The 22,909-nt window shown below is 38.6% G+C and overlaps 1 protein-coding gene across 1 annotated transcript in view; it reads left to right on the forward strand.

Moving 5' to 3' along the window:
• The window catches only part of LOC110028098 (thioredoxin-like 2, chloroplastic), a 38,727-nt gene that overhangs the window by 9,761 nt on the left and 6,057 nt on the right, over positions 1-22,909 (forward strand). The window contains exons 2-3 of the mRNA XM_020729822.1: positions 5,974-6,156; positions 11,705-11,869. Of these exons, the coding sequence (XP_020585481.1) occupies positions 5,974-6,156; positions 11,705-11,869 (348 nt within the window). The remainder of the gene's footprint in view (positions 1-5,973; positions 6,157-11,704; positions 11,870-22,909) is intronic.

The following is a 22,909-nucleotide window of genomic DNA, read 5'->3' on the forward strand; positions in this document are numbered from 1 at the left end:
TATATATATATATGTAAATTAAAAAGTCCTTCCGAAGCGGGCGACGGGATTTCGATTCCGGCGGCCGACAGCTTCTTACGGGCGACCCCCAAACGCAACTTCCCCCCTTTTTAAACGCCGACAGTGAAAACATTGTTGAATGCTGTATTTGGGTGTTAATTGTGAAAGAGAAGATGTGGAGGATGCAATGGAGATTTAAATAATGGGATGGAGATCTAGGTGTGGTGTTGAAGTGTGAAAATTGATGATTGGTGTGACAAAGGGTGATAGAGATTTATGAATGAATTTTCTTATGTGTCTTTGAAAAGTAGGACGATATGCTGGATGATCAAAAGATTAGAGCGATGGTGTCAGACTGACACGAAAAATTAGACAACGGATATGAGAGATGCTGATCGATATGCATTTTGTGGTGAGAGTCATGGAGAGCCCTAATTGTTACTAACCAAGGAAGAAGAATAAGTCGCGATTCAAGTTCTTGTTAGAGACCAAAAAAATGCAAAATTTTGAACGCCAAAGAAGAGAATCTTAAGACAAAGGAGACTTATTCTTATTTTATTGATACCCTTATACTTCTAAAGAGAGGAAGTATTTTACAAACTTACAATGATCTATTTTACTACCCAGTAAGCCTTTAGAACTCAAACTGCCTATTACAAATATTTGATATAGCCCATTACAATTTCTTATAAATACATCAAATATTAAATCCATATTTAATCCAATAACTTAGTCTTATGAGAGTGGATCAATCACTTAGTATTTCTATGTCAACATTTTTTTCCAACACAATCAAGTTTCATGCATCATGAGCATCCTCAACCACTAGGAGATGCAATAGTTATTTGCTCTTATATCCTGCTTAATATGGCAGAAGGTATCAAGAACTCAACAGAGCCACGAACGTCTCAATCCTGCTCGAACCACTGACTTTGATACAATGTATCAAAATCTCTCTCTCCTCTCTCTTTCTCTCTCTTTACGTATTTATGTATGTACCTATACACACAAAAACGTTATATACATTCATACATACATAATTAGTGCAGAAAATCATACCTTTCACTATTAATGATCAAATTATATTTCTAAAATTTCTTTTGACGTAGAGAGAGAACTTTTTAGAAATGAATCAGGCATAAACCATATTTTGGCTAGATGTTGGGCTGTTTAAATTTTTTTCTATTTTTCTACTCATTCGTGTGAATATTGCTAAGTAGTGCACATTACATCCTATATTATAGCGTAATGCACACCTTGGGTTATTTGCATGGAAAGATTTAGCAAAGTGAAATAGGGCATACAATTGTGCTATTGGTGTGCAATAGCACATAATGCATATGGCATATGCAACCTTATTTTTTTATTTTAGTTTATCTAATTACTTGTGTGAATAAGAAAACAATTTTTTGAGGTTAGCATAACTAGTGAGACTCTTTCATTGCTAAATCTAGTTGAACTGCATTTGTTTTATTGACTTATGATATTTTACCTGATATGGCTTACCAAATGTTTATATAGTTATCTTTGTTATTTTTGATGAGTAATAAAACTATTCCTTGTTGACGCACTTGATTAGGGATCTCTGTTCTCTTAAGTCGAGGTTATCCTATGCTTTCTGTTTTTTATTCATTTTTATTTAAGGGTAAATGAGCTTTGCCACATATTATTTTCCTTATACTCCAGCCATTTCTTCTGTCTTAGTTTGAGCTATTCAAACTTTCACTACTCAGCCAATACTTTCCCTCAAACTAGGACTTGCCTCTTCTTATATGGGCTTGTTTCACTCTTTAACTTAGGGATATATATACCTAGAAAAGACCATAAAAAGTGCAAATTTAATCAGATCTGATTAATAAACTATTGACATCTTTTTTAAAGATTAGCACATATTACACTCAGGTTTTAATTAATTGTAATTTTTAATTGATATTTATTCATTGAATTCCTTTTTTTTTAAATTTTTTATGATTTACCTTTTTGATTATATGTCTGCCATTCACTATTAACATTAAACTTTTAAATGCAAGCACTAATAAGATAGATAAGAATGAATATTGAAAGTGATATCGGAGTTAACCCAAACCACAACAGAAAAATAAATATTATTATTCAAAGCAAATAAGCAGTTATAAAGTCACAACGAAAAGGAAAGACAACAACGATCACACGACACTAACAAGCTCAATTAAAGCTTATCCCAAGGGTGGTGATCGGTGAAAGAGGTTGTGAGTTGGCCGTTAGTGCACCGAGAAGGGAAGGTTGGTCAGCTGTAGGGAGAAGGTTGGGGCTGTGAATTGCGTTGTGGAGGTTGTATGGGTTGGGGCAGCAATTAGGTGGTCGGGAACTGGTTTGATAAGACTTGAACAACAGATAGGATGTGGGGGAAGGGATTTCGTGAGTCTGGGAAAACAGTGGTGGCAGTAAAGGCGTTGGTTGGGTGCTGGGAGGCGACGACGAGGGATGACAATAAGGTGGGATGGAGCTAGGTGGTAGACGGTTGCAAGAAAACAACGAGAAGGGTGTTTGTTGGTTGGCTGCAGCCAGCATGGTGATGGAGGCGACGAAGTTACGGGTGGTGGGCTATGGGACAACAAAGGGAGGGCTGTTCGGGGGCTGCAGTAGTGAGGGGGATGGTCGGAAAGGGATTTTGGAGGAGTTGAATGGGATAAATATCTTCCCGGGATCGAGCTATTGCCGGAGCATCACTCGAACCCTTGGAGAAGGTCGCCACCTTGGACGAGCTATAGCCGGAGCACATTCTCGTCTTCGGATACAAACCTAGAAGGGAAAACAACTCCGACGATTGGCTTGGACATAAATCTGAAATCCCGAAGACAAAACCCGCCTCTAATCAAAGCTAACAACACCTATTTATAGTGAGAAATAGTAAATAGAATACTTAGGGAATATAAATATAAATGTGATGAAAAAGGGACTGAAAGTGCTAGAAAAGGAAAACCAGACATTGCAAGGAATCAAATATGAAAAAGGGACCGTGGTATTGTAGCAACTACAATACCATGTTCCGGTAAGCTCCTGCGTCAATCCCTTGGGGTTGAGGGGGAGCTTCGACTTCATTTGTCGAAGCTTCAGGGTCCTTGTAGTATTTAGTTAGGTCCACATCATTGAATGTAGCATAAATATTGTAGTCTCATGACATGTCGATCTTGTAGGCGTCGTCATTCCACAACACGTCTAGATAAAATAACTATGCTTTCCTTTTTGACACATCTTGAGCTGGAGTTGCATATAGATGTATATTTCCACACTGTAACTCTCAAGCTCTTATGTTTGAAACCTGCTTCTCCTTTTCGTGCTTAGCAGAATGTAGTTGATAAACAAGTATGTGAGACAAAACCAACTTAGTGATGAAATTTGTAGCAGACTGCACCACTCTTACTAGCAACCACTCAGAAGAGACATCTTCTTCTTCATTGATAGAACTTGGATCCCTTTGAAGAATTTCCTTTCCCATCAAGCTCCTGAGACAAATTTCAAGGATGAGGTTAATCTCTTCTATTTGGATATCTGATGATGGGTACTACGTAGAACTAAATCTAAAATCTGAATAACTCTATGTAATCTTTCTGACGTTGCACAAAAGGGCTCCCTTTCAGACGAGTTGGACCTCCCTCAGTAGGTGCAATTATGAATGAGTCTATAGATCTGAATGGTTTGAATTTTTCTTATCTTGGGTTGCCTTGTATCTGATAGCGACTCCTCAAACTCATGGCCCATTTGGACATCTCAGGCTAGCCCGACTGATGTTCCTCTCAACAACTACATGATGCTAGCTTGGCGCGCACAATCTCGTTCTCTGCCGGAACACCCATTACATTAGAGTCACTATTTTCTAAAATAACTATTGTTACCTCAATCAGAATCTATATCTTGGGGACATCTGTAATCGATGACATCTCTTCCTCGTTGGCTAAAAATTGTGAATTCTCTTTGAAGTCGCCATCTTCTAGCGGAACGCCGTTTAGTTCTTAAACCGCTCCCTGATTAGTGAAAGCGATCACTCTCTTGGTTGTGCAATCCGTTTCACTATGCCCAAATCCGTGGCACTTGCAACATTTTTTGACTGCGATATATTTATGGATGCAGATTGGTTCTACATGTTCTCCACTCTGAATCAATTTTTCCTCGGACTAGGCCATCTTGGGTGTTCTTCTAGGTGTATTCCGGTTGTAAGATCCTGAGATCGAACTCTGCCTGTAAGAGGGGGTGATTGCTTGGTGATGTAGTGTACCCTTTTGAAGTTAAGATCTACACATTCTGTCTGTAGTAAGTTGGTAGGATCTGGTGCTATCTTTCTCGCTTCATCTTCAAATTCTCCTGTTCTCCCATTCGACGCTTCAGTTCACGGTTGAGAGTAATCTCCCCTGGGTTTCATCCTCAATATCTACCGCTGAAGTCGGCTTATCTATCGTTGTATCTCTTCTGGGGTAGACTTGAGCATGTATCTTCTTGGTGGAATGACTAGGGTTTAGGGTTGGTAGGTGAAAGAGGGAGCATGAGGCTAATTGAAAGTGTAGAAAATTTAATTTTGGGTTGCTGACTTTGAATACCGATAAAGGAAAATTAGGGTTATGTTAAAATTTGGCTATTGTTTGGTGTGTGGTAAGAATGAAAATTTTTGGTGGAGGTGGCTTGGATAGTGACAGATGCTAGGAAACTCTAGGATGAGACTATGTTTAGGCTAGCTTTAATACCAAATGATACCGGAGTTAACCCAAACTATAATGGAAAAAAATATTATTATTCGAAGCAATTAAGCTGTTACATGATCACAATGAAAAGAAAAAACAAAAACAAATGCACAACATTAACAAGCACGATTAAATCGTATCAAGGGCGGTGACTGGTGAAAGAGGTTGTGAGTTTGTCATGGATACGAACGGAAAGGGAAGGGAAGTGCCGGTCGGCTGTAAGGAGAAGGTTAGGGGTTGTGAACTGTTTTGTGGACGTTGTATGGGTTGGGGCAGCGATTAGGTGGCAGGAAATTTGTTCTACAAGGCTAGAACATTAGCTATGTTTCAGGGAAGGGATTTCGTGAGGCTGGGACGGTAAAGAAGTGGCAGGAAAGGGGTTGGTTGAGTGTTGAAAGGCAACAATGAGGGGTGACAACAAGTTGGGAGGGAGCTAGGTGGTAGAAGGTTGTAAAAAAAACAACGAGGGTGTTTGTTGGGTGTTTGCATTGAATACGGTGATGGAGGCGGCGAAGGGAAGGGTGGTGGGCTGTGGGACAACAAAGGGAGGGCTGTCTGGGGGCAGCAACGCGGAGGGGATGGTTGAAAAGGGATTTTGGAGGAGTTGAATAGGATAAATATCCTTGCGGGATCGTGCTACAGCCGAGCATAACTCAAATCCTTAGAGAAGGTCACCATCTTGGACGAGTTAAAATCGGAACACGTTCTCACCTTCAGATACAACCCTAGAAGGGATGTAGTCCTGACAGCTGGCTTGAACAAAAAATCTGAAATCTGGAAACCAAAAATTGACTCTAACCAAAGCAAAGAACATCTATATATAATGAGGAATTGTAGATAGAATATGTAGAGAGTAGAAATAGAAAGATGATGGAAAAAGAAGGAGGTAGACAGGAAAAGTGCTAGAAAAGGAAGGGCTAGAAAAAGCAAGGAATCAAATAGGAAAAATGGACCGCGGTACTATAGCAACTACATTAACATGTCCAGGTAAGCTTCCGTGTCAAAAGTCAAGTCGTGGATTAGTTGTTTTTGATATAAGATTGACATGATTTTAATTAATTTATTTAGGCGAAGAATTGGCCCTTTGCATGTCCATCTCAAATTAGTTGAGCTATTTTCTCTCTTGTTGACTCACTTCTCTATTTTCATGATTGATTGGCCTTTACCAAATGTAGATTTCCATGAACTCTCATGATGTCATTATGAACTTGAAATGATACTATTAAATTGCTTCTAGTTTTTAATTATTTTTTTCTAGGTTCATGCTGTTGTTGCTGAAAATGATGGCCCTAAGTGGTGGGAGAGAAATGTTGGACCAAATATGATTGATATTCATTCCACAACGGAGTTTCTTGAAGCATTATGCCAAGCGGGTGATAAGCTTGTTGTTGTTGAATTCTATGGCACTTGGTGTGGTTCCTGCCGAGCACTTTTTCCCAAGGTTTGGCTTGTTTATTCTGTTCTCTTCATTTTCATGATAATCTTCATCATCTAATCCATTTTAGTCATGTTAACCTCTCTAGCCCCATGCACGAATACAAGAATGTACATATATAATTATATGGACATTAAAATTACATATGAACCCATTTTATTTTTGTATTCTTGATGCAACATGACTTTCCATTATTAGATGTTAAGATTATCAATGCGTAAGAGGCAATCACTATTTGCAAAATGTTTTTTTTTTTTGGAGCATGAATAAAATGTGCTCTTTCATTAATTGAATTGCATATATCAGAGGGAACATTGCCTAATATTATGCCACTCAACAACCTTCATACAAATGATTACGACAAAATGATCATGAAATTTTTTGCCAGATATTAATGTAAGAAATTACCGACAACTAGCAATCAATTTTAAAAAAATTCAACTCAAGAAATGTTTCATGCCTGCCTTAAAAGAGCATTTGAACAAGAATTCTGAATTATCTCATTCTTGCATGCTTAAAAAATATAAATAGAACTTATTTTCTTGCTGAACAATTAAACTTGGACAATATTTATACTAAGTTAACAAAATATTAAATTATTAAACAATGTGCTTATAAACAACCTAAGTGAAAGGGAAAAACTAAAGAGATAAATAATGCGAGTCATACTGGAAAGTATAAAGTACAAACAAATTTTTTAAGATGTTTCATATTAACAATGTAATCAATTGTCAAATATTAAATGCTCCAAAAATTGAAAAAATATAGAACAAAATGAACTATTGAAGTCAATCATTGGATCATAATTATTATAATTCACATTATTCTCATTTGCCCTTTCTACCACAAATTCTTGTTCAAACATGGTGTTATTATTTGAATCAATAGAAGAAACTTGGGTTTTATCGCTCACTTCATCTTAATCAATAATCTCATGTCGTGCTTTTGTTAATGCTTACTTAACAAGAGATTATTGATATATATATTCTTTGAGCATGGCTTCGTGATTTTCTCTTGGAAGTATATTGATGAAGTTCTTCAATTTTAATCTACTTCTAAGCTTGCAATTGCCTCTATATCCTTCTATGTTAGTTATCATCAAAATAAGCATTTCAAACATCATTCATCATCCGAGTGAGCCACTGTCATGACCGGACCCGAGGCTTGAGATTTTTTACGATGGGAACAAATTGTAAGATTGTGGAATTAAAATTCCATTATTCATTCTAAATCCAAAATAATGAAAGCGCCCCTAATGATTTCAAATTAAATTGAACAAATAATAAAATTTACCTTAGTTTAGGTTGTCCACGCTTTTACATACATTTCCTTCTTTATTACTCATCTTAAACAAAACTTAAACCTGATAGAGTTAATTTAACACAACAATGAACTGAAAAAAACGGTGAGTACCGCTACTTTTAAACTACAATAATCTTACGGGAAATAAATGATATGCATGCTAGTAAAACATAATGTGAATCAACATTAGAGCATTTGGTGATTTAAACTCTCTAATAGGACAATTAAAGATGATTACAAACATTTGCTATGTCTTATTTTATCATTTATATATATATGTATATATATATATACAAACATTACGAGAGCACTGTCTAAAAATTATCCAAATTAAGTATATTAATATCAATAATTTTTTTTTACATGCAGTGGTACCTTAGCAACATTATTATTGTCGGGACTCAAACCGCAGGTGTAAAAAGTGTGTGGTTGCGTTGGGTAATTGACAACTATTGTTTGAAAAACTATGTCATAAATCTTTTAAGTTATTGGGTCAATGTTAGGGCGTCCTCTGGAGGCCACAAGCTTTATGACTTGAATACAATAACAATTGTGCAAGGGCCGCTACACCGGCGCTCGGGTGTAGTGTTAAATAAACAAATATTCCCACATTATGGATACATACAAACAGAGAAGTTAGTCCATGAAAATAATATTCTGATATGAATACGTATACTCTCACAGATAAATTATATATTTAGTAAATGTTGCGATTCATGCCTGAAGTCCATCTTCTGTAATGTGGTCCAACTGCAATCCTATTGTACACTGCGGGATGTGCAAATCATAGCGTTTAAAACAGAGAGACAATAAAAGCAGAGCAAACGACTGTTGTCAGAAAACCACCCACAATTGGAGACCTCAAGAGGAGTACGCCTCAGTGAGTGGCACGAGCTAGTCAGGAGCAGGACAAAACCAATTTGAATGAGAAGAAGTTTGAGAAGAGTGGTGCACCATTTATAGTATCCGCCAGGAAATGCTTCATATGTCATGATTTTGGACATCGCTTCCAGTTGCCGAGCCAAATTGTGACTTTCTCCGAGCAAGGGGCAGCGGAAGAATTGCATGAGTATCATCTTCTATTGAATGAGGGTGAGATGCTTGTGGTTCGACAACTCCTACAGATTGAGACTGTGATGGAGCAGCAGTGGCTTTGCCATTACATTTTTCACATCAAGTGTATAGTGAAAGGCAAGGTACGCAACATCATCATTGATTGAGGTTGTAGCAAGAATGTGACATTAATACTAATGATAGATAAGTTGAGCATCACGACTCAAAGATATCCTCAATTGTATTACCTGACATAGTTGAAGAAGGGATCGAGTCAATATTAACAGGTGTCTTATGGAGTTTTTGATTGTGAGCCATTTGCAGGATCAGTTTTGGTGTGACGTGGTGCCCATGGATGCCTGCCACTTTTTTGTTGGGGAGACCATGCCCATATGATCGTAGGACTCAACATGATAGGTTCGTGGAGATCCACTCCACCAAAAATGACAAACACAGTCCAACTTTCTGCGGATCCGAGATTATAGGTGCCCTTGTCAACAAAGAAACATAAGGAGGAATCCTAGTGATGGTAGAGGACCGTGAGAGAGAAGAGCTGGTAACAAACACAGGGCAACCAATACAAAGAGAGTTTCATGACATAATGTTCGCTAACTTACCACCCTGACCGCCACAATTCAAGAAGATTCAAATTGTCCTCTCCTCAGATTGGATTTAACCAACCTTAGGTTGCTTATGTAGAATTCAGTAGAATACACTTGATACAAAATCCCCGTTGAGCTTAGTAAGATACTCCCAGATGGTTGGACCGATATGGATGTTTGCTCGCAAATGGTAAAAACTTCTCGGGTGCTTTTGAGAACGACACAGTCTCCAGTGGGATCCAGGCGCTTCTCAGACCACAGTCGAAGACCCCTTAACCTCGGAAGTTTACCAACAACTCTACTAATTTCAACATGCAAACAAAAGTTTCGACGAATGAGGCCAAAACTCTCTAATCCCAAGAGATTGATGTGTGAGCTTTCCCGCATTATTTGTCACGGTACTGTAGCTGCTACAGTATTGCAAGATTCAAAATCACAGAAGATGGGAGACGGGCAGCTGAAATAGTTTGTTTTTTAATGCTTTATTTCTTATTATGTTTCATTCCTTTTTAGTCATTTCATATATATGTGTTGAATTAGGCTTTGAAAGTCAGTTTTTGGCGTATGTTTCTATTTTGGATAGCCATCGGTTGCCGATGTTTCCCTTCTAAGGCTGTATCCGAAGGAGAGTAGGTGCTCCCGCTGTAGCTCGATCATGCAGGGATATTTATCCTTGCCTAACTCCTCAGCAACCTTTACAACCATAACCCTTGCTACCGCATTCCCGAGGCAGCCTTCCCCTTTTTTTGTTCTGCAGTCCACTGCCCTTCCTCTTCGTTGGTTCTTGCTGTCCTAGCAACCTGCTTCGCTGCTTTCGCTGTCCCATACCTTCACCTTCACTGCTGCAGCCCTCCACTCATTTCTTTTGTGGTTGTTCTACCTTTGTCCCTCCATTTGACATCACCGCCGCTGCCCTGCAAGCCCTTCCCTTACTGTCATATCGCTGTTCAGCCGTTCAGCGACGCAGCCGCAGCCCCACAACTCTTCTTGCTGCTGTGAGCTTACCTGACTTTTCCAAACCATCTCACCATACCCTGCGACCGCCCACCTTCCTACCATTTGACAACCAACCGTAACCATCCCTTGCTTCCTTCCGACCATTCCCTCACTTCCATGTGAGTTTTTCCTTTGTAAATCGCAGCATCTCCTCCCTCTATCTAATCCCTAGTTGAGTTATGTTGTGTCTTTGTTATTTCCTAGTTTACAGTGTTTGTGCTTGTAATCTTACTTACTTTTTTAGTAATATTAGCTTATCTTATTGTTGTTTAGGTTAACTCCGGTATCAATTTATTTCTACAACTAGCACGTATTTTTATGTTAGGTCTTTCATTCTTCTACCCTCAAACATTCCATTTAATTTAATTTGTATACTAAGAAACAAAAATTATGTCTGAAAATTGTTTGACAAAGTTTAAAGAGTAGACTCATAGACATGCCAAAAAATCTATATGCACCGAGGTTGAAAAAAAGTAAATATATAAAGATTAAGTACCAACAAAAAAAAAAAAAACCAAATTGAGAGCTAGTTAGAATGATCGAGACAACAATAAAATATCTGTTGAGTGGCATCATTGAATTGACAGACTGAAGATGAGGTCCAAAGAGCCGAGAAATAAATATAAGATTGTGAAGTCTAGTGAATCTCTCACTTTGACTCAGAAATATCAAAAGAGATTGAGAAGGTCAGGCTAGAAGAACATAGCAGAAAAGGTCTGTGATAGCCCTGAAGAGAGTGGGAGAGGAGTGCAGTGTAGTGAGAAATCAAAGATTGAACAGCATGAGAGTACTATCAGGAGGGGCATTGCTAGACCAAGCAGTAACAACAAGAGATTTGGATAAAATTGTTCCTTTTGGCATTTTAATTCATGTGGTGAGCGATGGGAATTGGGTACCGAACCCTACCCTTGAATGATGCAAAATTTGCTATATGCGCTTTGTCATGAAGTTTGTAGCAATGTGACACACCTTGCAGTGCTTCGCTTCACGACGCCTTGGGCAATCGCTCTGCTTCTTTATTAAAGCACGCTTTTTACAACATCAGTAGATGCTTGTATATTCTTCTTGTTCCATCCCAGTGAAGAACTCCCAATGTGATTCTATGCTAGGGGCATTTACATTCATATAACAGAATTTTTACGTATTTACATATATAACACCTAAACATTCATATTTACATGCATACCACTCAAGTTTTTAAAATCACATCAAAGATACCACCATCACTTTTTTTTTTTTGAAGTGAAATAAACCTTTTCATGTATAAGGCCATGTCACCAATGTATTATAAGCGTAAATATCAAAGTTCGCGTATTCGATATGCTAATACATAAGAATTATGTGGTATGTTTGTAAATTTCCTTTATGCTAATTATATCTTATGTTCATAAATCCATCTGAGATATGCTTGAGGTTCTACTTATATTTTATGCCATGTTGTAAGATTGACTGAATGTGGATTTTCTTTAATCATTATCATTAGCCTTCTTTGGTAGACTTTTTCTTCAGAATTACCTCATTTTGTTATTGCTCTGGAATACCTTTTTTTTTGGGCAATAGAAAATAATCTGTTTTCTCTGACTGTTTCTGTTAAATTTTAGCTCTGCAAAACTGCTGAAGAGCATCCAGATATTTTATTTCTCAAAGTTGACTTCGATAAGAATAAGCCAATGTGCAAAAGGCTAAATGTAAGAGTTCTTCCATTTTTTCATTTTTACCGTGGCGCAGAAGGAAAATTAGAATCATTTTCGTGCTCGCTAGCAAAGGTAAGAATTTAACATCAATATTTATGAGTTCTTATGGTCCTTGGCTCCTTGCCCTGCCCTTTACTATCTTATTATTGCAATTTCATCTACGTTCTATATATGAAGTTAGCACAATTGAAAATTAAAAGAAATCTCATTGTGCCTTTCTGAAAGCTTTCATAACTACCTATAGATGGAGGGGGATCCTACTTATATGATTTTAAAGGCGTTCAACTAATTGATTGGCTGACCTTTTCCCTTTCATATCATAACTTCTTTAATAGAAATGATATAATTTTATATCCTGCTCCAGTACACTTCAAGCATTTAATTGATAGGGCAAAACCATTATTTCATACATTTAGCATGGCTTTGGCTGTATTTTCACCACTTGTAACCATCATGATAACCTATGTATTCAATTTGGCTTAATATTCTTATATCTTAATTATAGCTTATCTTATTTATTATATTTTATCTATATTCATTTATTTCCCATAACACTCTTCCTGATGGCTAAAGCAAAATAAAGCTTGTATGTCATATGATTTCTTTCTAACATTGATTTTAATATCTCATGCATTTATGAAAATTAGTCTTTCTAAACTTTTTGGTGTGTGGGAGTGTTTCCCTCAACTTACTCTTATTGTTCCTGTTTCTCCATTTTGTTTTTTTAGAAAAAGCCCGAGAGCAAATATATTAATTTAATACGGAAAAGAATATATTAATACGGAAAAGATACAGAAATGTTGTATGAGAAGGCCTAAAAGAAAGCCCAACTCATATAATACAACACACATAAAACCCATATAAAACAAATATCATAAAGGTAAAAAAGCAAAAGCCACAAAAGGGCACAAAAGTGCTAGGGACGTCCCACTTTACTCCTCATGCCTCTAGTTCTCGAAAGTGAGCTGGCTAATAAATTGGTAAGGTGAGTACCATTGCCCGAGTAACCAAAGTATTATTCATCAGATTTCTGAGCTTAAATAGATCTTCATTCAACTTATTCTTATTGTTCCTGTTGCTCCATGCCACTCACATATTACCTTATGAAGAGAAATTATTTTGTTAATTTTGTTATATATATAAGGTTGTGACTTATGTTTCCCTCAACTTACTCTTATTTTTCAAAGCCACAGCCTGTGTATATATATATATATATATATACCCGATTGCGATTCCCAGATATGATCTTTGGCTTTCCGAAAGTTCTTCTCTCACTCGACGACGATTTCTGCGTTCGTTTTCCGTGTTCGTCGACAACGACATAGGGATTCTGCGGCTTCGTTCTCGCCGGCTTCTGCGTTGAGCGTCGACCTCGTCGAGCTGCAAGTTTCGCGGCTCATCTTTCTGCGTCGACGTCCAGTTACGACGCTGCACCTCTGCTTTCCGTGTCCGGCGACTCTTTTCTTCATTTTTGACGCTTCTTCTATTCGTGTCCGCGCCAATGCTTTTCTCTGGCTCGACCTTCTGCTTTGTTTCTGCGCCCGTCTTTCTCTCTAGCCCGACACAAGCTTCTCCATGCAGGTGACAACTGGTTGTTTTGATGACACTTCTTTCTTCTTTTGCTAAACTAACAAATGCTTCCTTGGCCCACGTGGTGGGAAACCCTCAGGTGGAGTCCGCGGTGGTATTCCCCTCAAGCTATAAGACTGTCGCGGTGGCACATATGATTGTCCTTTTGTTAATAAGGGAAGTAGGAAATGTGGGAAAACAATAATTTTTTTCTCTGACTCAGAAATTTGTACAATGACAGAAAAATTCAAGATTGCTCTTACTGGAAAATTTCAGCGAGGACACCCACCTATGGAGGTTATCAGAAAAAGCGTAGATGATCTTAAATCAGTAAACAAGTGGAAAGTGATATATATGAATGAGAGATATGTGTTGATCTGACGGAAGACTACACCAGAATTTTCTCCAAGAAATATCTTAATATCAGAGGAAAAGCTATGAAGTTACTCAAGTGATCTCCTGATTTTGACCCAAATCATGAAACTCCCACTGTACCGGTATGGTTTAGTTTACATGGTCTCAAGCTGTATTTTTTTCACCATCAGGTTCTCTACTCTATTGGTGTCATACTAGGAGACCCTTTGAAGTTAGATCTGCCTACTTTCATCCTAACCAGACCCTCGGTGACCAGAATATTTGTGGAAAGGGATATTACTTTACCGGATGTTACCGAAGTTTGGCTGGGCACAACCCACAATGGATATTGACAACAAATCGTCTTGGAACACAGACCTCCATATTATACCCATTGTAAGATGTTTGGTCATATCCTTGATAAATGCTACAAGTTCCATTCTAATTTGAAAACTAAGGTTCAAGTGAATAAGGATGGGTCTAACCCCACTGCTCTGGGCATTTCAGTTCCACTTGGGGAGGATACTACCAGGCAGGTGGTGTTTGTTGCCCCTGAGGACCCCCTCATGACACTGCTGTTACTGTTACTGCGAGTGATGTGATGTTGGCACCTTCAAACCCGATAGAAAACAATACTAATGGACTATTACCTACAATGATAGTGTTCATACTGATAATCAGGAGAGGCTCGCAGCTCCACTTCTTTAGGAAATATCCGGTGTAGAGTCAACTCATACTTCACATATACTAGAACCTATTGTGGGTGCTATGGTTGGTATTCCTTCTGCTTCAGCTTTACCACCCCATCAGATTGATTCTTCGGAAGAGGAATGACAGGTCTATTCCAGGAGGAAGAAGAAGAATGAAGGCACTCCAGCTCGGGAACATATTGGATGATACATTGATTACTTTTGACAATGACAATCATTTTACCAGCTTATTAGCTTGCTCCTTTCCTAGAACTAGAGGTAGAGGCAAGACCAAATTGGGTCGCTCTCTAGCCACCTAATATGTATTTCGACACTGTGAGGTTTTTTATTTAAGTATCTAATGCATTTTCTGTTTTTTCTAGTTTTGAAACCATTTGTGGTTTTTTAGTAGGCAGGGTGCCATGTTTGGGCTCTCTCACACTTTGTAATATATATATATATATATTCATTGATAAAAAAAAAGAGGATACATATGTTGTAGTGAGTGGGTACAAAGATCCCACTCACAGGGATTACAAATGTATTCCCCAAAAATAAAACAAAAAGAAACAACTCCTAATCATGGTGGGTGTAGTCGGCGGATCTACCACTGCCCCTTCCTCTATAGATCTAGGGATGGAGTCCAGCAACATATTGAGATGTGGGCTTTCGCCCGAAACAATGATATAGTCATTCTGAGAGTTACCGAGATCTGATATTTTTTTCTTCTTCTTCCTAGATTTGTAAATCTGCCAATCATCTGTCAGAGGAAGTCTCGTGTGAACAATAGGTAGATTTTCGATGGAGGTAAACTGCTGATCTGACTCAGCCAGGAGCACATAGGGGTGTTAACGAGCCGAACATGAGCGAGCCAGGCTCAGTTGGTGTTCGACTCGTTTACATTTATAGCTCAAAAAGTGTGCTCGTGTTCATTTTGCGTTCAGCTCGTTTATTTAGCGAGCCGAACACAAGCCGTTCACGAACAAAGAGTCAAATCATGTAGCCATAAGATGCTAAGGATTGGGGCAAGATTTAAAACATCATTTGAATCTAATTTAATAATTTTTATTGTATTTTCTTCATTAATACTTTTAATTGATTATAAATCTTTGTAGCATTATAGTCAATTAAATTTTTTAAAAATACTAGTAGTATTTTGAGTCAAAACGAGCCGAACACGAAACACGAACGAATAAATATTGATTCGTGTTGTTTGTGTTCGACTCGTTAACTTAACGAACGAGCCGAACATGAGCTGTTCGCGAACAACGAGCCGTTTTGACAGCCCTAGCAGCACACCTTGATCCTGACACTCCTCTATAACATGAGTGCCATTTTCTCTCGCAGTAGGTGGATCCAAGCCACTTCGGCTAGCATTTGCTACAACACAATTTGTAGAATCTATAATCTGAGGAAGAACTTTCTCAACAACAGTAGGCGGAAGCTGCTGGTCTGATTGGTGAGGAGTAGCCTTATGAATTAAGTTCTCATTCAACATTTCTGAAAGATTAACAGCTTCTGTTATATTTTCCTCCACATGGATGGTGTTGTTAGGATCTGCCGATCTCAAATGTGGGTGAAGCCTGAAGCATTTGATTGAGGTGTGCCCAAACAGCTTACAGTGATTGCAGTAGTATGATTTTTGTTCAGTTATAATTGGCTGTCAATACCTATATATTTCTGGTAGAGCAAGCACGTGAACCATACACCTTAATATTTTTGACTTTGTTCCAACCAATGTTTCACACATTAGAGCGCATCCAAGCACAATATATAAAATGGAGTTGTTCCACTGAAATGAATGGACGAGCTGTTTAACAAATGCATAAATATTTGTGGTACCATAATGGGTTGTTCATTTAATTAATGGTTTAATAGAAAAAATCTTGGATCATGATTTTCAGGTCAAATTTCCATCTGGATGTCCCAAAATCATTGAATTTATTTTGAGATGATTGTAATATATGAAAATCAATATTACACTTATCTCAATGCAAATTTAAATATTGTTATTATTTGTTTTGCTTCATACGTATGCCCCATAGAAATTGAAATTTATGTCAGATTTGGTGAAATGCATCGACAAACAATGACGGCTAATTTAAGTTAATTGAAGTTTATGAGTGATAACTAATTGTCACATATTGTAGTAATCTAATAAATGAGGAATATGAGCAAATTGAACTTGTTATAAAGGGGGAACATATTTGGCTTGCTACCATTTTGGAAGTTGCATTTTTAGAGGTTGTGTAATGTTGTTCACGAATTAATCTGAAAACAACAAAACATTCAATTCATTTATTCGTAAATCTTTTTGGGATTTTTATTAGCTGAGTGGAGCTAAATGACGTCATTTGACAAATTCCAGCAGATATCCATAACAATCTTTCTATGATGTGGAAATTAGGCAACAAGGACTGGAAGTGCATTGTCATTCTTGTTTATGCCATAGTGCAACACCTATATCTGGGACGGTAAGCCTACAAGAGTCTAGGGTTGTAAATGAGTCGAGCCGAACTCGAGTCATACCTAACTCGAGCTCGAGCTCAAATAACAAGCTCGAGTAGGCTCACTAATCGGCTCACGAATTTGAATAAAATTGTTTGCCATGTGAGTTCTCCAGAGAAGCCATCTGAGTGATGGATGGTGGGATAGAAGATAAATGCCATGACAACCCCAGAGAAGGCATAAATTTGATTGGAATCTTGCTAGTCAAGCTTGCTCCTGAGCCGACGAACCAAGCCTTGACAAGCTTGTGCTCAAGATCACGGCTTGATAAGCTCGAATCATGAGCTTATTAATGAGAGCAGCACAAGCCGGCTTAGCTCACTTGCACCCTTACAACAGGTCTTTTAGAAAGCAATTGGTAGCGTCAATTTGGTGGCAAGTAAACTAACAACATAATTTTCATGAACTTTGTTCAGAGAAGGCTTTATGAATGTTCATGATGCGTGAATAACACTGATGGATCTATTTACAAGGAGGGGACATTTCTCTGGTTTAGGTTACCTATTTTATGTTAGCGCCACTTCAAATTTCTTACAAGTACATATTGAACCTTCATTGATCAGTGTGGGAAGGGTGTAAGATTGGTTAAGAGGGTTGTTGGATGAAGAATGAAAATGAAAATGGAAATAGCTGTGGTGGTTGAGGATGACGAAATACTGTTGTTGGACTGCAAACTGGATGCCGGAACAGCAGTTCAACAGCTGTACAGCCAGAAAGTGGCAAGACGAATGGTGAAATAGCGAAGCATGGATGACAGGGAGGTTCAAGCACTTTTTCTCTTGGAGATACACATTCACCACCTGAAGAAATACATGCTATAACTCTCAAAATTGGATAAATATGGGAGAAAGTCTCCAAACAATATAAACCAAACAAAATGTCCCAAAACCAAAAAATAACAGCATATAATTATTTCTTGCGCAGTGAAGAAATGATTTTGAAGAAAGGATTAATTTTTTCATTCATGAGTTGTGCTTCTATAGAGCCATACAAACCTTTTACAAATAATTTCTAAACTTGTTTTATTTTTTATGACCCCTTAAAATAAGATTCAAATCTTAAAACTCCCACTCTAGATGGACAAAAGATATCCACTAAGCCCATCTTGTTACATAATCTAGACAAATCTAATGAACTAAGTCCTTTAGTGAGGCAGTCAACCACTTGCTCTCTAGTGGCTACATGAATTAGCTCCAGTAGCCCATTATTCAACTTTTCCTTGATGAAGAACATTTTGGTTCTATCGTGTTGCACCGAGTTGTTGGCAATGCTGATTGCTGACTTGTCACACAACAACTTCATTTGAGTTTCTTGCACCACCTTGAGCTCGACCAACAAGGCTCTCAACCACATCATCTCGACAACTTCTGAGGCCATGACCGTATACTCTGCCTCTACTATTGACCTCGCTGCTACAAATTATTTCTTGCTCTTCCAAGTAACCAAGTTGCCTTGCCCTCTACGAACATGCAGTATTCTGAGGTGGATCTGTCATCTGCACAACTCGCCCAGTCTACATCACGATAGCCCTTAATGTCTACATGCCATTCTTTATGAAGATCAACCCCTTCCCTAGTGCACTCTTCAGGTACCTCAATACTCCTCAGATCATGCATATAGCGGCTCACCACTTCCACTACAAATGAGATGTCGAGACGCTTGTGACTCAGGTAAATCAGACAACCCACTAGTCTCTGGTATCTGTCATGATAAACTTATTCTTCCGCCTCTACACTCAGTTTGACGTTCTGATGAATTGGAAAGACTGCAGACTAACATTTCAGCTTGTCTGTTTCTGTGAGCAGATCTAATACATACTTTTTCTGAGATAAGATCATCTTCTTTGGTCCATGAGCCACCTCAATCCCAAGAAAGTATTTGAGCTATCCAAGGTCCTTCACCTCAAATTCTTCGCCCAATCTAGCATTTAGTTGAATAATCTGTCTTAACATCACAAACGATAATCATGACATCAATATACACAACAAGCTTAGTGATGTGACCACCATTTTGACGAAAGAACACCATATAGTCGACATTGATATGTTGATAGCCCATACCCACCATAGTTTTTCTAAACTTTTCAAACCAAGCTCGAAGAGACTGTTTCAAGCCATAAAACGACTTCCTGAGCCTGCACAACCTACCCCACTGTCTGAACTGTGCTGAATCTTGATGTTATGTCCTTATACACCTCTTCCAATAACTCACCATGAAGAAAATCATTATTCACATTAAGTTAGTGTAACCTCCACCCACCATTAACAACTAGAGAAATTGGTGTCTTCACTGTGTTCATCTTTGCGACAGGTGCAAAAATTTTGTCATAGTCAATGTCATGTCTGACTGTACCCTTTCACCACTAATCATGCCTTGTAACACTCCAATTTCCCTTATGGATTTTGTTTTACCGTGAAAATCCAATTGCTCTTTTCCCCGCTGGTAATTTATTATTTCCCACGTCCCGTTCTTATCAAGAGCGACAGGTTCCTCCAACATGACAAATTTCCATTTTGGATTTTCCTTAGCTACCTGCCAAAATTTGGGTATAGAGACAAAAGGTGCAATCAAAGCTCCGTATATAAATGATGGGACAAACTGAGTATTATCATGTGAGAAATTAAAACAATCAGGAGAATAATAATCAGGAGAACGACTCACATTGCTGCGAGAGGTCATCCTGAAAGTAATGGGAGTGGAAGAAGGGAGAGGAATCATATCACCTGGGTAATTAAATTCTGAAGTGGAAGGCGTAGGTGTCTCAGGAGTCGGGGCAGACCAGGACAAGAAACTTGATGACACGAGTGACACGATAAACATTGTTCCTTCATTCTGCCTCTTCCTCCTTGTATACACTCTCAGCTCCCTTTGAGCTTGAATCCCTCCTTCAGGTTCATTTTCCTCAATTTTCTGCTCTTTTTTAGTTGATCCTTCCAACACAACAAGACAAGACATCATTCCCACATGCACCAATCTCTGACCATCAATACTCCCCCTCACACCTCATACCTTCAGTATCTGATAAGTCACTAAAGGTGAGGTCACCTCCAGAGTATAGTAAGGTTTGAACTCTCTATAAGACACATTCATTCTCACAAACACTCTCGTTTCTATCAGACTCCGACAAACATATCCCTTATGGGTAGCAGAATAACCCATAAAAATACATTTCACAGCTCTATGATCTAGTTTTCATATTAATGGTCTATTGTCCTTCACAAAACATACACAACTAAACCTTCAATGGGAGGACCCCATTATTATGTTTTTTAAATATCTAACAAAAAGACTTACAATTCAGTATTGTCGAGGGTATTCTGCTGATCAATTGAGTCGATGTCAAAAATGCTTGGCTCTACAGGTGCTTTGAGACAATAATCTTGATCATCATGCTTCGAGCTGTCTCTAGAACGTGTCTATTCTTCTTCTCTACGACTTTGTTTTGTGCTGGTGTGTATAAACATGCGGTTTGATGTTGTATCTCTCGAGCTCACAAGTATTTCCTAAACGTCTTGTTGATATATTTTATCCCATTATCAGACCTCAATACCTTCACTACTGCACCGTATTGAGTCTGAATCACTATGTGAAAATTAGATATAACCAAATAACACAAGAAAAACAATCAATGAAAGTCACAAAATATTTGTAACCATTCATAGAAGTTGTAGAAGATTCCCCATTCATTTGAGTGCACCAAATCAAAACCATAAGAACTCCTTTTACTAGAGCTAACAAAAGAGCTCCTCGTATGTTTACCAAACTCACAAGCATTACAAATAATTTTTTGTTTATTTTCCTTTTCATATAATGATGATTACAAAACATTCAATAGACCAAATAAAGAGTCCCACGCGCCTGTGATGTAGCATCAAACATCCACACTCTCAAATTCTACTGCCCCAACATTCTCAACCATGAATGTCAAAACTGAGTCCATTTCTTCTCTATCCAAGTACTAGAGTCCACTATGCCACGTACCAGTCCCAATCTTTGGTCAGTTTCCTTCTCTTGAAAGATCACCTTTGGAATATCAAATGAAACAACACATTTTAGTTGGAGTTTAGTAACATTAATGGATAAAAGATTCACTGAAAATGAAGGAGCATGCAAAACATTAGACAAAGTTACAGAATTGGTGCACCTCACTGTACCCTTACCAACTATAGGTTGTGTTATACCATTAGCGGCCTGAATACTCTATGGAGCTGTTAGGTGAGTATAGGATGAGAACTCACTAGCGGCACTTGTCAAATGTTGAGATGCACCATAATCTACTATCCATTATGGTGATCTTGTGGTGGATATAGAGACGAGCATGTGTACCACAAACACCTATGACTGAGTGAACATAACTAGCAGTGTTCCCCTTGGATGACGAGAAGGTGGATGCATCTCCGGTCGCATTACCTGCCACTCTCTACTTCCTTTTCAACATCTCCAATAACTCATAATCCTCATCGGTAAATACTATCATTGTCTTTCCCTCATTCTTTGCTACCATTAGATTTGTCTGGTAGCCTTATTTTCCGCCTCTTAGGCCCCCATGATTATGATTACGATCTCTAGGCTGTTCATGTCGACCCGTCTCTCTCTCCTTGGGTGGCTTTGGATAAGTCATGCTCGAATTTCCCACTTCTCCACAGTTGTAGCACATGCGAGTTTCTCCCTGGATACCTCTCATACCTGAGCTCGATGCAAGGAAAGCTAATCGTGTACCTGGAAGTTTACTCGATGCAGAGTATACCCTCATGCGACTCTTCTTTTGTATCATCAATATAACTATTCCTCAACCTTCTTCGGTCTCTAACGTATGTAGAACCAAATTTCTCTTCTTCACTACTTTTGTTTAGTAGCAACGACGGGGTCAAGACATACAAAGTTCTTAAAAACCCACTTATTATTTCATCGCAGGAAAGCCACTCGAGCTTCTATTTTCACACGAGCACCATTCATGCCTCTTCCGTTCGTGAACATATGCTGCTCCTCCCTATCTCACACCTTGGTCCTCTCTATAATAGACACCAAAGCCCTTTCCTTTGTTTGCGTCTCTTCCCTGCGTCGCACGAGTCTGGTCCCGCTTCACCGACCTCGGTCTTGACTAGCAAGGAAGGCAACGATTGAATCCCAATGCACGAAGACATTAGAAATTTCTATCTTCTTCCACCTTCGTCTCCCTATCGCTCTCTCCTTGCCAATGTTCCTTCATCCCACTTGCGGGACGGTCATGGTTAGGGTAATCAAGAAAAAAGGAATTGTGCGAAGATCACCAAAGCAATGTCACACTCGTTCCTCTTCCTCCGCTCTGCCTTATTCTGCATGCCAAAACCTCTTCTGACTGTCTCGCAACAATCCGCTCCTCCATGCACAGAAGCCGTAGTCCGCACCTTGCGTTAAAACCCTTGCGCGATCTCCTTTGTTCCTTCCCAGTGAGCTGCGATCCCATCGTTGCCTTCCCATAGAATTGCGATCTCGTTTGTTGCCTTCCGAACGAGTTGCGATCCCATCATTGCCTTCCCAATCGCGGCTGCTTCGCGATGATGAAACAAAATATATGCTCCCAGTCGCCGTCGCTTGTACTAGCTGCGATCTCGTCGACAACAGCGATCGGTTGCTAGTATTAGGGCTCTGATATCATGAATAAATGATCATTTTTTTCATTCATGAGTTGGACTTCTATAGAGCCATACAAACCTTTTACAAATAACTTGACTTCTATATTTTTTATTTAAAATTAGACCCCTCAAAATAAGCCACAAATTTTAACACTTAGAAATAAATCTAATTATAATTATAATAATAGTAAAATATTCCCACAAGCTAGAGCAATAAAGCAGGGAAATACCGCTTTCGGGAGTTTTACGGGAGAGGACCCCTTCCCGCTTCGATTCCATGATTGCAGGAAATGGCTCCCGCGTCATCCATGCATCAAATATGTATAATCTTCATCAAATCTCAAACACGCGCGCGCACACAAACAATATATATATAT

Source organism: Phalaenopsis equestris, unplaced genomic scaffold, assembly GCF_001263595.1.
Source record: "Phalaenopsis equestris unplaced genomic scaffold, ASM126359v1 Scaffold000002, whole genome shotgun sequence".
NCBI lineage: Eukaryota > Viridiplantae > Streptophyta > Magnoliopsida > Asparagales > Orchidaceae > Phalaenopsis > Phalaenopsis equestris.